Below are 12,187 nucleotides of genomic sequence, written 5' to 3'. Positions count from 1 at the left end.
GCTGATCAGGAGTGAGCCCTGTGAGTCCCATGTAAACCCCTAAAGGGGAGACCTGGAAGTCACCTTTGTCAGTTCCGCCTAGGGTGTGTTTCTCAGCTCATGGCTCTCACATTCCCACACTTCCCCCGGCCCGTGGTTCCTCATCGCCCATCTTCTGCTCACACTCAGTCACTGTTCGAGCACGAGTCATCATGCCTGGTCATCATATGAGTGAGCCGTTGAAGCCTGAGGAAGACTTTCCGTACCCAATTGAGATCCCTGACTTGGTGGCGGGGGAGCTGTTCTGGGCTATGCAGGAGGAGGGGGTGGAGGAGGAGGATGATGCCATGTCTCTCTCCTCCTCCCCCTCAGTCCTGTTTATAGACAACCTAGAGGAGGTGCCTGCTGCTGAGACACCAAGTCCTCCCGAGAGTCCTCAGCGTGCCTGCCCCTCCACCCCTGCCATGGAAGCCTTTCCATACAGCCAATCTGAAGATGAGAGCTCCAGCATCCAAAATGAAGAGGGTCCAAACACTGAGGGAGGCCCTGAAGATGATGCCGATTTCTTGCTCCACAAATCACTGCGTTCGAAGATGATGGAAATGGTGGAGTTCCTGCTCCTGAAGTATCGTACAAAGGAGCCAACCACAAAGGCAGAAATACTGAGTAGTGTCATCAAAGAGCACCAGGACCACTTTCCTGAGCTCTTCAGTGCGGCCGTTGAGTGCATTGAGTTGGTTTTTGGTGTTGTTGTGAGGGAAGTAGACCCCAGTACCCACACCTATGTCCTGGTCACTGCCTTGGGGCTAACCTATGATGGGATGGTGAGCGATGAGCACAGATTTCCCAACACAAGCCTCCTGGTGACACTTCTGTGTGTGATTGCCTCAGGGGGTGATTGTGCCACTGAGGAGAAAATCTGGGCTGTACTGAATGATTTAGGGGTGCATGATGGGAAGGTACATTGGCTCTATGGGGAGCCCAGGGAGCTCATCACCAAAGTTTGGGTGCAGGAACAGTACCTGGTGTACCGCCAGGTGCCCAATAGTGATCCTGCACGCTATGAGTTCCTGTGGGGCCCCAGGGCCCACGCTGAGACCACCACGGTGGAAGCCCTCAAGTTTATGCACACGGTTAAATAGGGATTTCCATCTCCTCCCATCCCTGCCTGAAGAGCCTGAGTGCAATGAGAAACACTATGCCTGAGCCTGAGTTGCATCCAGGCACTTTTCAGGTCCATGTGCATTAACTTCTTTTGCTGGGCATAAAGTGCGTCCAATTTTCAACTCTGTTTCAGAACAAACCAGTAGTGAGGCCCAGGGAAAGGTTTAGGCTCCTATTGTGATTGAGAAATTTATGATTTATTATTTTGTGAATTTTTAAGGAAATTTTCTAATGTTCCTTTATGTAGAAGTTTTCATAAACTTTTAGCATGTAAGTTTGTAAATGACATTGATCACATATATATTTCTACATGTCCAGCTCCAGAGTAAGAGATTTGCTACTGTGTAATGAAAATTGGGACCCTTCCCATCCTAGTTTGTGATCCCAATCTAGATAACATGACATCATAATAGAATTTCCTTGGAAATGTGTAAGAACTCAGCAGTAAAATCCATGGAGTTAAGAAATAGAAAAATAAAAGCAAAAGGTTGTTAATTTTTGCTTCTTACATCTTCTCATCTGTCTTTCCATGAAACAGCTTATCCAAGGATCCTTGGATCTGGCAAGAAAGTGGGGGGATTTCATCTGAATAAAGACGACCCCTGCTCAGTGGTTCATTTAATCCCCAGACATTCACTGATCCTATGTCCTCTGGAAGGCCCTGTGTTAGTAGTGGGCACACTAACATAAGCAGGGCATATCCACCCACGGGATGATAGTGTAGGAGCTGAAGTCATATAAGGAAGGGGTTAGGTGTCTCCTTAATCCTACAAACAAGTAACAGAACAGGTGAGGCGGTAGGCCTCCAGCGACCAGCACTCACTTGTGAGTGGACTTCATATTTACCGCAGCGTACTTGCAACAGCATGAATGGAATTGGAGAGCATTATACTAAGCGAAATAACCTAGTCAGAGAACGGTAAATATCACATGATTTCACTCATATATGGAATATAATGACCGACATAAATGGATGAACAAAAACATATCCGAATACAGAGAAGCATCGATCAGACCATCAAACCTCAGAGGGAAGGTAGGGCAGAGTGGAGGTAAGGGGTGGAGATCAACCAAAGGACTTGTATGCAAGCGTATAGGCCTAACCAATGGACACAGAGGCCAGGGGGTGAGGGCATGAGTGGGATGTGGAGCAGGGCAATGTGGGGATAAGGACACATATGTAATACCATAGTTAAAAAATGATGTGCATGGCATGAGCCAGGGTACTTGGGAAACTGCGATTCCCTCTGCTGGGGTTGATTGTAAAGAAGCTGGGGTGGGAGCTTTTTCTAATTTCATGCCATTGTTATCTGAGAAGATGCTTGTTATGATTTTAATCTTCTTGAACTTGTAGAGACTTGCTTTGTGTCTTAACATGTGGTCTATCTTTGCGAATAACACATGTGAACATCAGAAGAACGTATATTCTGCAGCTTTGGGGTGAAATATTGTGTAAATGTCGTTCATTTTATTTATTTATTTTTTGAATCTTCTTTTTATTTTTTTATTTTTATTTTTTTAATTAAATCTTTATTGTTCAGATTATTACATTTGTTCCTCTTTTTTCCCCCCCATAACTCCCCTCCTCCCAGTTCCCGCCCCACCCTCCGTCCTCACTCCCCACCCACTGTCCTCATCCATAGGTGCACGATTTTTGTCCAGTCTCTTCCCACATCTCCCACACCCCTTTCCCCCCCAAGAATAGTCAGTCCATTCCCTTTCTATGTCCCTGATTCTATTATAATCAACAGTTCATTCTGTTCATCAGATTATTTATTCACTTGATTCTTAGATTCACTTGTTGATAGATGCATATTTGTTGTTCATAATTTGTATCTTTACCTTTTTCTTCCTCTTCCTCTTCTTAAAGGATACCTTTCAGCATTTCATATAATCCTGGTTTGGTGGTGATGAACTCCTTTAGCTTTTCCTTATCTGTGAAGCTCTTTATCTGACCTTCAATTCTGAATGATAGCTTTGCTGGATAAAGTAATCTTGGTTGTAGGTTCTTGGCATTCATCACTTTGAATATTTCTTGCCACTCCCTTCTGGCCTGCAAAGTTTCTGTTGAGAAATCAGCTGACAGTCGTATGGGTATTCCCTTGTAGGTAACTGGTTTTCTTTCTCTTGCTGTTTTTAAGATTCTCTCTTTATCTTTTGCTCTTGGCATTTTAATTATGATGTGTCTTGGTGTGGTCCTCTTTGGATTCCTTTTGTTTGGGGTTCTCCGCGCTTCTTGGACCTGTAAGTCCATTTCTTTCACCAGGTGGGGGAAGTTTTCTGTCATTATTTCTTCAAATAGGTTTTCAATATCTTGCTCTCTCTCATCTTCTGGCACCCCTATAATTCTGATGTTGGTACGCTTGAAGCTGTCCCAGAGGCTCCTTACACTATCCTCGCATTTTTGCATTCTTTTTTCATTTTGCTTTTCCGGTTGGATGTTTTTTGCTTCCTCGCATTTCAAATCATTGACTTGATTCTTGCGCTCCTCTGGTCTGCTGTCGGGCGTCTGTATAATATTCGTTATTTCAGTCCGTGTATGCTTAATTTCTAGTTGGTTCCCCAATATAAGATCGAGGGTCTTATTAGTTTTCGTGTAGATCTCATTAAGTTTATCGACAGCTTCTAAACAGTTCTTGAGAGACCTTAAAAGTGTGGTTCTGAACTCTATATCTTCCATTGACAATTTTGTCCTGTTTCTTTGTCTCCGAATTTTGTTATGCTTCCTTGGTGCACCCCCTAGTGGTCTTTGTTCGCAGTCTTATAGTTGAATCTTGATTGTTGTAGCTAATTCCAGGGAGGGTTTGACCTCCAGGCCAAGTGGCTATGAGAATCAGCTGTGTCAGCAGGGAGAGAACTTCTGTCCTCTAGGGAGGTGCCAATCTAGCCTTTGCCTGAGGCTATTCGGCAAATGCCTCTGTGCAGGGCTTGGGCGAGGCGGGTCGCACAGCATCAACAGGGTGGGCCGGAGAGAGCAGTTATGGCGGCTCTCAGTCCTGTCCCCAGGGGCTCTGCTGCTCTGAGTCCCAGCACCCGCTGCAGAGCTCGGAGAGAAAGCTGCACTCGCTCTGACCGAAGCCAGACAGTCCCGCTTCTCCCGTTTGAGTCTGGGTCCCTAAAGACTCGCCCGGATCTGGAGCTCAGAGTCTGAGACTCCTTCCCAATTGAAAACGCCAACCGCGCCCTCCACCGCCAGCCCGCTCTGGGCACTCCTGCAAGTGCCAAACTTGGGAGAGGATGAGGAACTCTCCTTCCTTGTTAATAGGGAAGAAAATGTTACAGCCACTTTAGAAGAAAGTTTGGCATATTCTTATAAAGTCAAACATGGACTTGCCATTCGATTCAGAAACCCCAGTCGTCAGCTTTATCAAGTGAATTTGGGGTCCATAAAAAACACCAAAACGATGCATGATTAGAGCAGTTTGATTCATAATTCCCAACCAAGTCTTCCTTCAAGAGGTGAATTCATGAATAAACTTTGATAAAGCCACAAACTGAAACTTGGATTCAAAGCTGAGGCCACCCTCAAATGTTCCAGAAAAAAGAAAGGTTCAAAGGGAAGTCCTATCAAATGGTCAGGGAGAACTCATCAGACTCTCATGCTGACTTTTCCAAAGCACACGAAAAGATGGGCAATTGTACAACTCATCCTCCCAGCCTACCTTTCTTTTATTCAAAATCCTGAGGAATTCCCACAAACAGAGCTTTTGAAACAAGTTCACTCACATAGCATAAAATAGCCTGTACATTCTAATGGCATATTCAACTCAACAGTGTATTATATGAACAAGCAGCCTATCAGCCTATATCCAATAAATAAGATGAGGATTGAATGTTATAAAAAATTCTATTGCAAGTCTATGCACACAAAATACAGTAGAAAAAAAATTTTCCATGCCAATGGCTACAGAGAGAGATCCTTGCAACACACACACACATACACACACACACACACACACACACACACAAAACACACAAAACACACCAACCCCCCCCCCCCCAAAAAAAAAGAAAAATCAGACAAACAATCAAAAACCTTTAATATGAGTTCAGGGAAATAACTTTGAACAAACTCAGCCAAAAGGGAATTTCCATTTCCTAAAATTGAGAGCAACCTGCTTAAGTGTGAACCATTAAAAACATTTCCATTAAAGGCAGGGACAAGTCAGAGATGCAGGCTGTGGGTATAAAAGTAAATATGAGGTATGAATATGGAAGAGAAACAAACAGTATCTGTTGATAATAGGATCATCTAGGTAGAAAATTCAAAAATGGAGACCTGGATTATTCAAATGCATCATAAACTGTTTGGAAGATCACCATAGCAATAACAAAACCTTCCCACACAAAGCAATAACTAATTAGAACATGGAATACAAAAATCTCGTTGACCACAATTATAAAAGCCAAAACTTAACTAAGAAGTATCCTAATTTAAAAAGAGTCAACTAAAAATAATACTGAGAGATTCAGGTTAAAAAAAAAAGCGCCAAACTAATGGAGCAGTTTCCATATTCATTCATGGGAAACACAATATTGCAAATATGTTTATTCTGCTTAAAATTTTACAAATTTAGTACTATCCAGGTGTTGCCCAAATAACAATTATGCTTGGACTGATGACTTCTGCTCCCTAAATAAATGGAGAGAAAATATCTGAGGAAGAGATTGGAGGGCAAGGGCTGGGGGATTATTCAACAATAAAATGTAAACAACTTAATATGAGCAAGCCCCTTGGGGAGACCAGACTGGTGAGCTGGCATTTGTGGTTGAGGTGGTTGTGTGGGGGAGCTGGGAAGTGGTTGAGGACTGGCCTTTCAAAAAGTATTGTTTCAATAGATTATAAAGAATAGAGAAGGAGTAGAAAAGCAAATATCAGAGTAAATCATGCAAAGTAAGATTAGGTAAGCTTTCATAAAATAACTTGTCTATTATATGGAAATTCATAGGACGTAGACATCCATGCATATATAAAAATATAAATATAAAAATAAAAATAAAAATAAAAATAAATATAAATATATATATAAATATATGTATATATACTATGCGTACCTATAGATATATAAACACACCTGATCAACATTTAGACTATATGTGTACACATACACATATATCCAGATTTATACATGGATATACATATATGCAAAGATGTATGCATAAATAAAATGTATACAAACTAGGTAGAGGTGCAAAATATAATAATTACTATGAATGAGGATCAAAAAGGAAAAAAGCCTGCAATGACAAGCAAAGGTAGACAGATAACCCCGAAACCACAGGCCCGCTCCAAATCCCTGCTGTAGCTCAGCGACTATAATGCAAGGAAACATGTAGAACACAATGTTTCCATAGTGCCAGGCGGTCTGGTGGGGCCCACCCCAGGACCCAGGCTGGTGCTCCTGTGACATCCGGGTACCTCAGGCAGGGCTGTCCGGCTGCGCACTCCCGCCCACCTCCCGGACTCTAGGACCCAGAGGCACCTGGGGAGGCTGACACTTGGCCTGAGGGGCACAGACCCAGGTCAGCACAGGGTGGGGGCCCAGGCCATCCAGCCCAGGTAGGGACCAGAAGGGGGGGCTGGGCACAAAAGAGCAGAACTCCGCCCCGGTGGGTGAGGGTCAGCAGGCCTGGGTGACCCCACAATTGGTTTCCGGAAGTGATGTCACTGACTCACTGACTTCCGCCTGAGAAGCCTGGGGGAGCTGAGCGCCATCTTTGGGAGGCCGGCTTCGGGTCGGTAGACCAGACAGGCGCTGAGGGGAGCCACCTCAGGTCGGCACCTGCGGGCCAAGGCTCTGCCGGGAATCAGGGTGAGGACCAGACGGAGGTACCCGGGAGCTAGTTCAGCCCCTGCCGGGAGCCCTGGGGAGTGAGGCCAACAGGCCTCCCCTGGGGTCTCGGCGTGAGGGCCTCCGTGCGGGGGGTCCGGCCTCCTGGTTCACAGAGGGAGGGTCCCAGGACCTGCAGGCCTCATGGTGAGACCGTGGGGGGGGGGGGGACAAGGTGACTCTGGGCCCAGAGCAGTCAGTCCCGGGGGACCCAAGGCGCGGGGGGGGGGGGGGGCGGGGGGGGGGACCACAAGCGGCGAGGCCTGACTTCCGGGTCCTCCAGTTCTGAGACCCTCGGGCGGCTCCGTGTCAAGGCAGCGTCTCAGGTCGGCAGAGAGAGTCCGGGACCTGCCGGGAGATTGTGGGGCCTGGACCCCGGAACAGTGTCCATCGGGCAGGCCTCCTGGGGTGGGGGAGGGGTGAGCTGACGCATTGTGCTTTGTGATTTCTGTATCGGGTCTGAGAGACACTGGGGCTTTGGTAGAAGGAGCAGGGCTTCAGGCAGCACAGAGGTAACCCCAGGTCCTGCTGCTGTCAAGTTGAGGACCCTGAGGGAGATTGGGGGCCCTGAACCCCAGAATCCTCAGTCCTGGGAGGACCAGTGGGCGGGGTTCTTCAGGGCGGGGTGGGGTGACTTCTGCATCAGGTGTGAGAGACTGGGGTTTGGTGTGAGGAGCAGAGCCACAGGTGCAGAAGTCCAGTGACCCTTTTCTGAGATCAAGGGAAGGAAAGGCAGGGTCCCTCCTAGCGGGACCTGGGGTGGCCGACACTTGGCCTGCGGGGCACAGACCCAGGTCAGCACAGGGTGGGGGCCCAGGCCATCCAGCCCTGGTAGGGACCAGAAGGGGGTTTGGGCACAAAGGAGCAGAACTCTGCCAATGTCAGCAGGCCTGGGTGACCCCACAATTGGTTTCCAGAAGTGATGTCACTGACTCACTGACTTCCGCCTGAGAAGCCTGGGGGAGCTGAGCGCCATCTTTGGGAGGCCGGCTTCGGTCCGTAGAGGGCAGGAGGCCAGTGCTACAGAGTCCAGGTATGACCCTGACAGACGACGGAGGCCCCAGGTCCAGGGAGGCCGTCCTGTCAGCACTGAGGGTCCTCGGTGGGGCATTTTAATGGGAACTACTTCCAACCCCCCCCCGCCCCTCCCTCCTACCTCCTCAGAGAAAGGGGGGGGGGGGCGGCAGGACAGGCGCTGAGGGGAGCCCCACAGGTCGGCATCGGCAGGGCCCAGGCACTGCCTGGAATCAGGGTGAGGACCAGACGGAGGTCCCCGGCAGCTAGTTCAGACCCTGCTGAGTGCCCTGGCGAGTGAGGCCCACAGGCCTCCCCTGGGGTCTGGGGTGAGGGCCTCCGTGTGGGGGTCCAGCCTCCCGGTTCACAGAGGGAGGGTCCCAGGGCCTGCAGGCCTCATGGTGAGGCCGTGGGGGGGGACAAGGTGACTCTAGACCAGAGCAGTCAGTCCCGGGAGCCCCAAGGCCCAGGGGACCACGAGCGGCGAGGCCTGACTTCCGGGTCCTCCAGTTCTGAGGCCCTCGGGCGGCTCTGTGTCACCGCAGCATCTCAGGTCGGCAGAGGGGGTCCGGGACCTGCCCGGAGTCAGTGTGGGGACCCTGAGGGAGACTGGGGGCCTGGACCCGGAAACAGTGTCCACCCGGCAGGCCTCCTGGGGGTGGGGGAGAGGTGAGCTCAGGCATTGCGCTGTGTGATTTCTGCATTGGGTCTGTGAGACACGCAGGGTTTGGTAGAAGGAGCAGGGCTTCAGGCAGCACAGGGGGGACCCCAGATCCTGCTGCTGTCAAGTTGAGGACCCTGAGGGAGATTGTGGGCCCTGGACCCCATAACTGTGTCCATTGGGCAGGCCTCCTGGGGGTGGGGGAGGGGTGATCTCACGCATTGCATTTGGTGTAAGGAGCAGAGCCACAGGTCCGCTGAGAGAGAACAGTCGGGACCCAGGACCCCACAATATAGGGGATCCCATGAAGGGCCTCCCCTGCTATGACCCATGGGAGACACCATGTTAGATGACCCTGTGAGGTGTGTCCTGACTTTTGCATGCAGCTCTGAGATACTATACGCTGGGTCTCACTGTAAGGAACACAGCCACAGGAGGATGGAGGGCACCCTGAATCCCACAACCAGGGGACCCCATAAACCCTACCCTGCTATCAGCCTTGGGATGTTCCCTGGTAAAAGACCAAGTGCCGAGTTTCCTGACCTCTGTATCCAGGACTGAGTGAGACTCAGGACTTGGTGAAAAGTGTAGGGAATCACACTTCTAGGAATATTTCCCTGAGAAACCGGAAATACCAATGAGAAAGAATGTATGCACCCCTATGTTCATAGCAGCACAATTTACAATTGCTAAGATGTGGAAACAGCCAGGTGCCCATCAATGACCTGATGAAAAAGCCGTGGTACATGTATGCCATGGAATACTATGCAGCTGTATAAAGGGAAGGGTCTCTTACCCTTTGAGACAGCATGGAGGGACCTGGAGAGTATCGTGCTAAGTGAAATAAGCCAGTCAGAGGAAGATAAATATCACATGATCACACTCATATGTGGAATTGAATGTACAAAGTAAACTCATGAACCAAATAGATACAGACACATGCAAGCATGGGACAGATTAGGGAATCTCAGAGGGAAGGTGGGGAGTGTGGGAAGTAATCAACCAAGAACCTTGTGTGCATATATGCATGGCCCATGGACACAGACATTCGGGTGGTGAGGGCGGGGCAAGAGGACAGGAGTGGGGCGGAGGGGGTCATTTGTAATCTCTAATAATAAAAGCATTATATGCTAATTAGACGGGACACCCTTCTGGACGTCCTTCCTCAGGAAGCCAGGGCCGGAAGCCAGGGCTGTGAAGGAAGCCCAGGTCTCAGGTGCCAGAGGGAAGCTGGTGCCGACATCCAGGGCAAGGAAGGCCTACTCTTGCATAAATTTTGTGCATCAAGCCTCTAGTTCTTTCAATAATAAAGAATTACTAAAAAATTAAAAAATAAAAATAAAAAAAGCCAGATAGGGAATCAGGTCCACAGAGAAGAGGGCAGTAGTACTACCCAGACTCAAGTGGCATTTAATGCCTTCAAATCAGGGTCTGTGACACTGTGGGGTTTCGTACACAAACCAACCCCAGGGAGGCTGAGGAAGGACCCAGGACCTGCCAGGGTAACTGTGTGGACCCTGTGTCAGGACAGAGGGGACCCAGGACTGGCAATGTAGAAGCTGCACAAAACCCTACCTTGCTCTCGGCCTTGGAAGGCCACAGGGCTGGTGACCCCATGGGGTGTCTCCTGATTACAGCATTCAGGTCTGAGGGAGACTGGAAACTTGATGAAACCTATAGGGCCTCCCTCAGGTCCACAGAAGGAATGCGGAAGCACTTCCTAGAGTCAAGGCGCTTTCCTTGACTTTTGCATCCGGGTCTGACAGGCTCTGGGGTTCGGTGTAAGGAGCAGAATCTCAGGTGGGCAGAGGGAAGAGTCAAGGTGAGGAACCACAGGGAGGACTGAGGGAAAACAGGAACCCTAACTGGAGGGGAGTCCACAGAAGTCTGCCCTTCTCAAAGTGTTGGGAGGCCCTATGGTGGGTGACCATGCAGAGAGGAACCGCAGAAGCCCGGGCCTGATGTCAGCCCTTGGAATTCAGGGAAATGACATATGTGGCAGAGGGGAGGACCCGGTTCTTGCCCCAAGTCCAGGTGAACATGCAAAGGGAAGACTGAGGGACCCAGGACCCCACAACAGAGATGCCCCACATTACCCCTACTGTGAACCCTGGGAGGTTCCTGGTCCATGACCACATGCTCTCTTCCTGACTTGGGCCTCTCAGGTTGACAGAGAGGAGGTTCCAGCTCCAGCCAGGAGTCACGGTGAGGATCCTGCAGGAAGACAAGCGGACTCCACCCCCTGAGTGCTGAGGGGTCAGGCTCCAGGTAGGCAAAGAAGGGCTGCAGGGCTCTGCCAGGATACCAGGTAAGGACCCGAGTTAGGACTCAGGAAACCCCCTAGCACACCTTGAAGTATGTATGCCTGAGGCTTGGCCAGGGCCATAAGTGTCCACAGTGTCCCTCTTCTTGCCAGCAGCACCTGCAAGCCTCATGGTAGGCCTGTGGATTTGGGTTGCTTCCAGACTTCTACCTTAGGACTGGCAAAGGGAGGTGAGGGCATTTTCCTGAAGGTGCTGGATTCAGGGCAACATGGGAGGTGTGCCAGACAATGCTGGAAATTAAAGTGTGGGTCTTGAGGCAGGATGGTGGTACCTCCCACCCCAGTAAAAACAGGGACCAGCTGGCTTAGGCTCTGCTGGCACAACTTGGTCACTCGGCAGGATAGTTAATGTGGTGTATCTTGAAGTCCACCTTGGAGGTCACAGAGAGATGGTGGACATGGCCTGCAGTACTCATTCTCAGTTCAGCAGAAGGGAAAGGTCCCAGGCACTCTCTGAGTAAACCTGGGTAGCTCGGGGAGGAAGGAGGACACCACACTCCAGACAATGGGTGCCCTGAACCCAGTCTGTGCTGCTGTCAGCCCTGGGAAAGGCCTGGCATGGGTCTGCAGAGCTGGTTCCTTCACAGGTTTGTCTGAGGGCACTCGGGAAAGACAGGGCCTTGGTCAGAGGGAATGGCTTCAGTTCATGCAAAGAGGAGCTGAGGTTGTGGAAGGGTCATAAAGGTGTGAATGCTTTCTTGTGGGAAACTGCAGCTATGTGCTCCCTGAGAAAAGAAGAGAGCCCTCAGCATCAGGGAGTGTCCTGTCCTCAGCATCCAGATTCCCCAGGCAGGGGTACCTGGGTGTGACATGCTCTCCCTTTCCACATGCCTGCTCCTCCTGAGCTTTTCTCACTGAGGACAGTTATTCAGGGTGTAATCAGTTCAGCTGGATTCAGACCCAGGCCAGGCCAGGAAGAAAGGCAAGTATCCTGAGGCCAGACTAAGGGAGCTCTGTACCCAGAACGGATGGGCCCAGGCCCTGGTGTCAGTTGTGTGGGAACCTGGGCACGGGTGGGGACAGATGGAGCTCCTGTTCACTATTGTCTCAGACCTTTCAGGAAGGTGAGGACCTTGGTGTGAGTCCACACGTTGTATCATCCCCAGGATCCACATTTGGTCAGCAGAGAGAGGAGTCCCAGATCCTGCAAGGAATCAAGGTGAGCACTGAAGGGGAGCAGAGCACATGGGAAGCCAGACCTACCCTGCCTCCTCT

At 49.9% G+C, this 12,187-nt stretch overlaps 1 protein-coding gene across 1 annotated transcript; it reads left to right on the top strand.

The window, feature by feature from the left end:
* The first annotated feature begins 290 nt into the window (after positions 1 to 290).
* On the top strand, positions 291 to 1,121 carry LOC132224119 (melanoma-associated antigen 10-like). The gene has a single exon (XM_059679218.1). The coding sequence runs from the start codon at positions 291 to 293 to the stop codon at positions 1,119 to 1,121; it is 831 nt and encodes a 276-aa protein (XP_059535201.1).
* The last annotated feature ends 11,066 nt before the right edge of the window (positions 1,122 to 12,187 follow it).

This window comes from Myotis daubentonii, chromosome X (assembly GCF_963259705.1).
Source record: "Myotis daubentonii chromosome X, mMyoDau2.1, whole genome shotgun sequence".
NCBI lineage: Eukaryota > Metazoa > Chordata > Mammalia > Chiroptera > Vespertilionidae > Myotis > Myotis daubentonii.
The sequence above is the reverse complement of the archived record's forward strand: the minus strand, read 5'-3'. Positions and strand labels throughout refer to the sequence as shown.

Excerpts from the sequence above, each read along its gene's own strand:
- LOC132224119 (XM_059679218.1), top strand. The coding sequence starts at position 291 with ATGCAGGAGGAGGGGGTGGAGGAGGAGGATGATGCCATGTCTCTCTCC.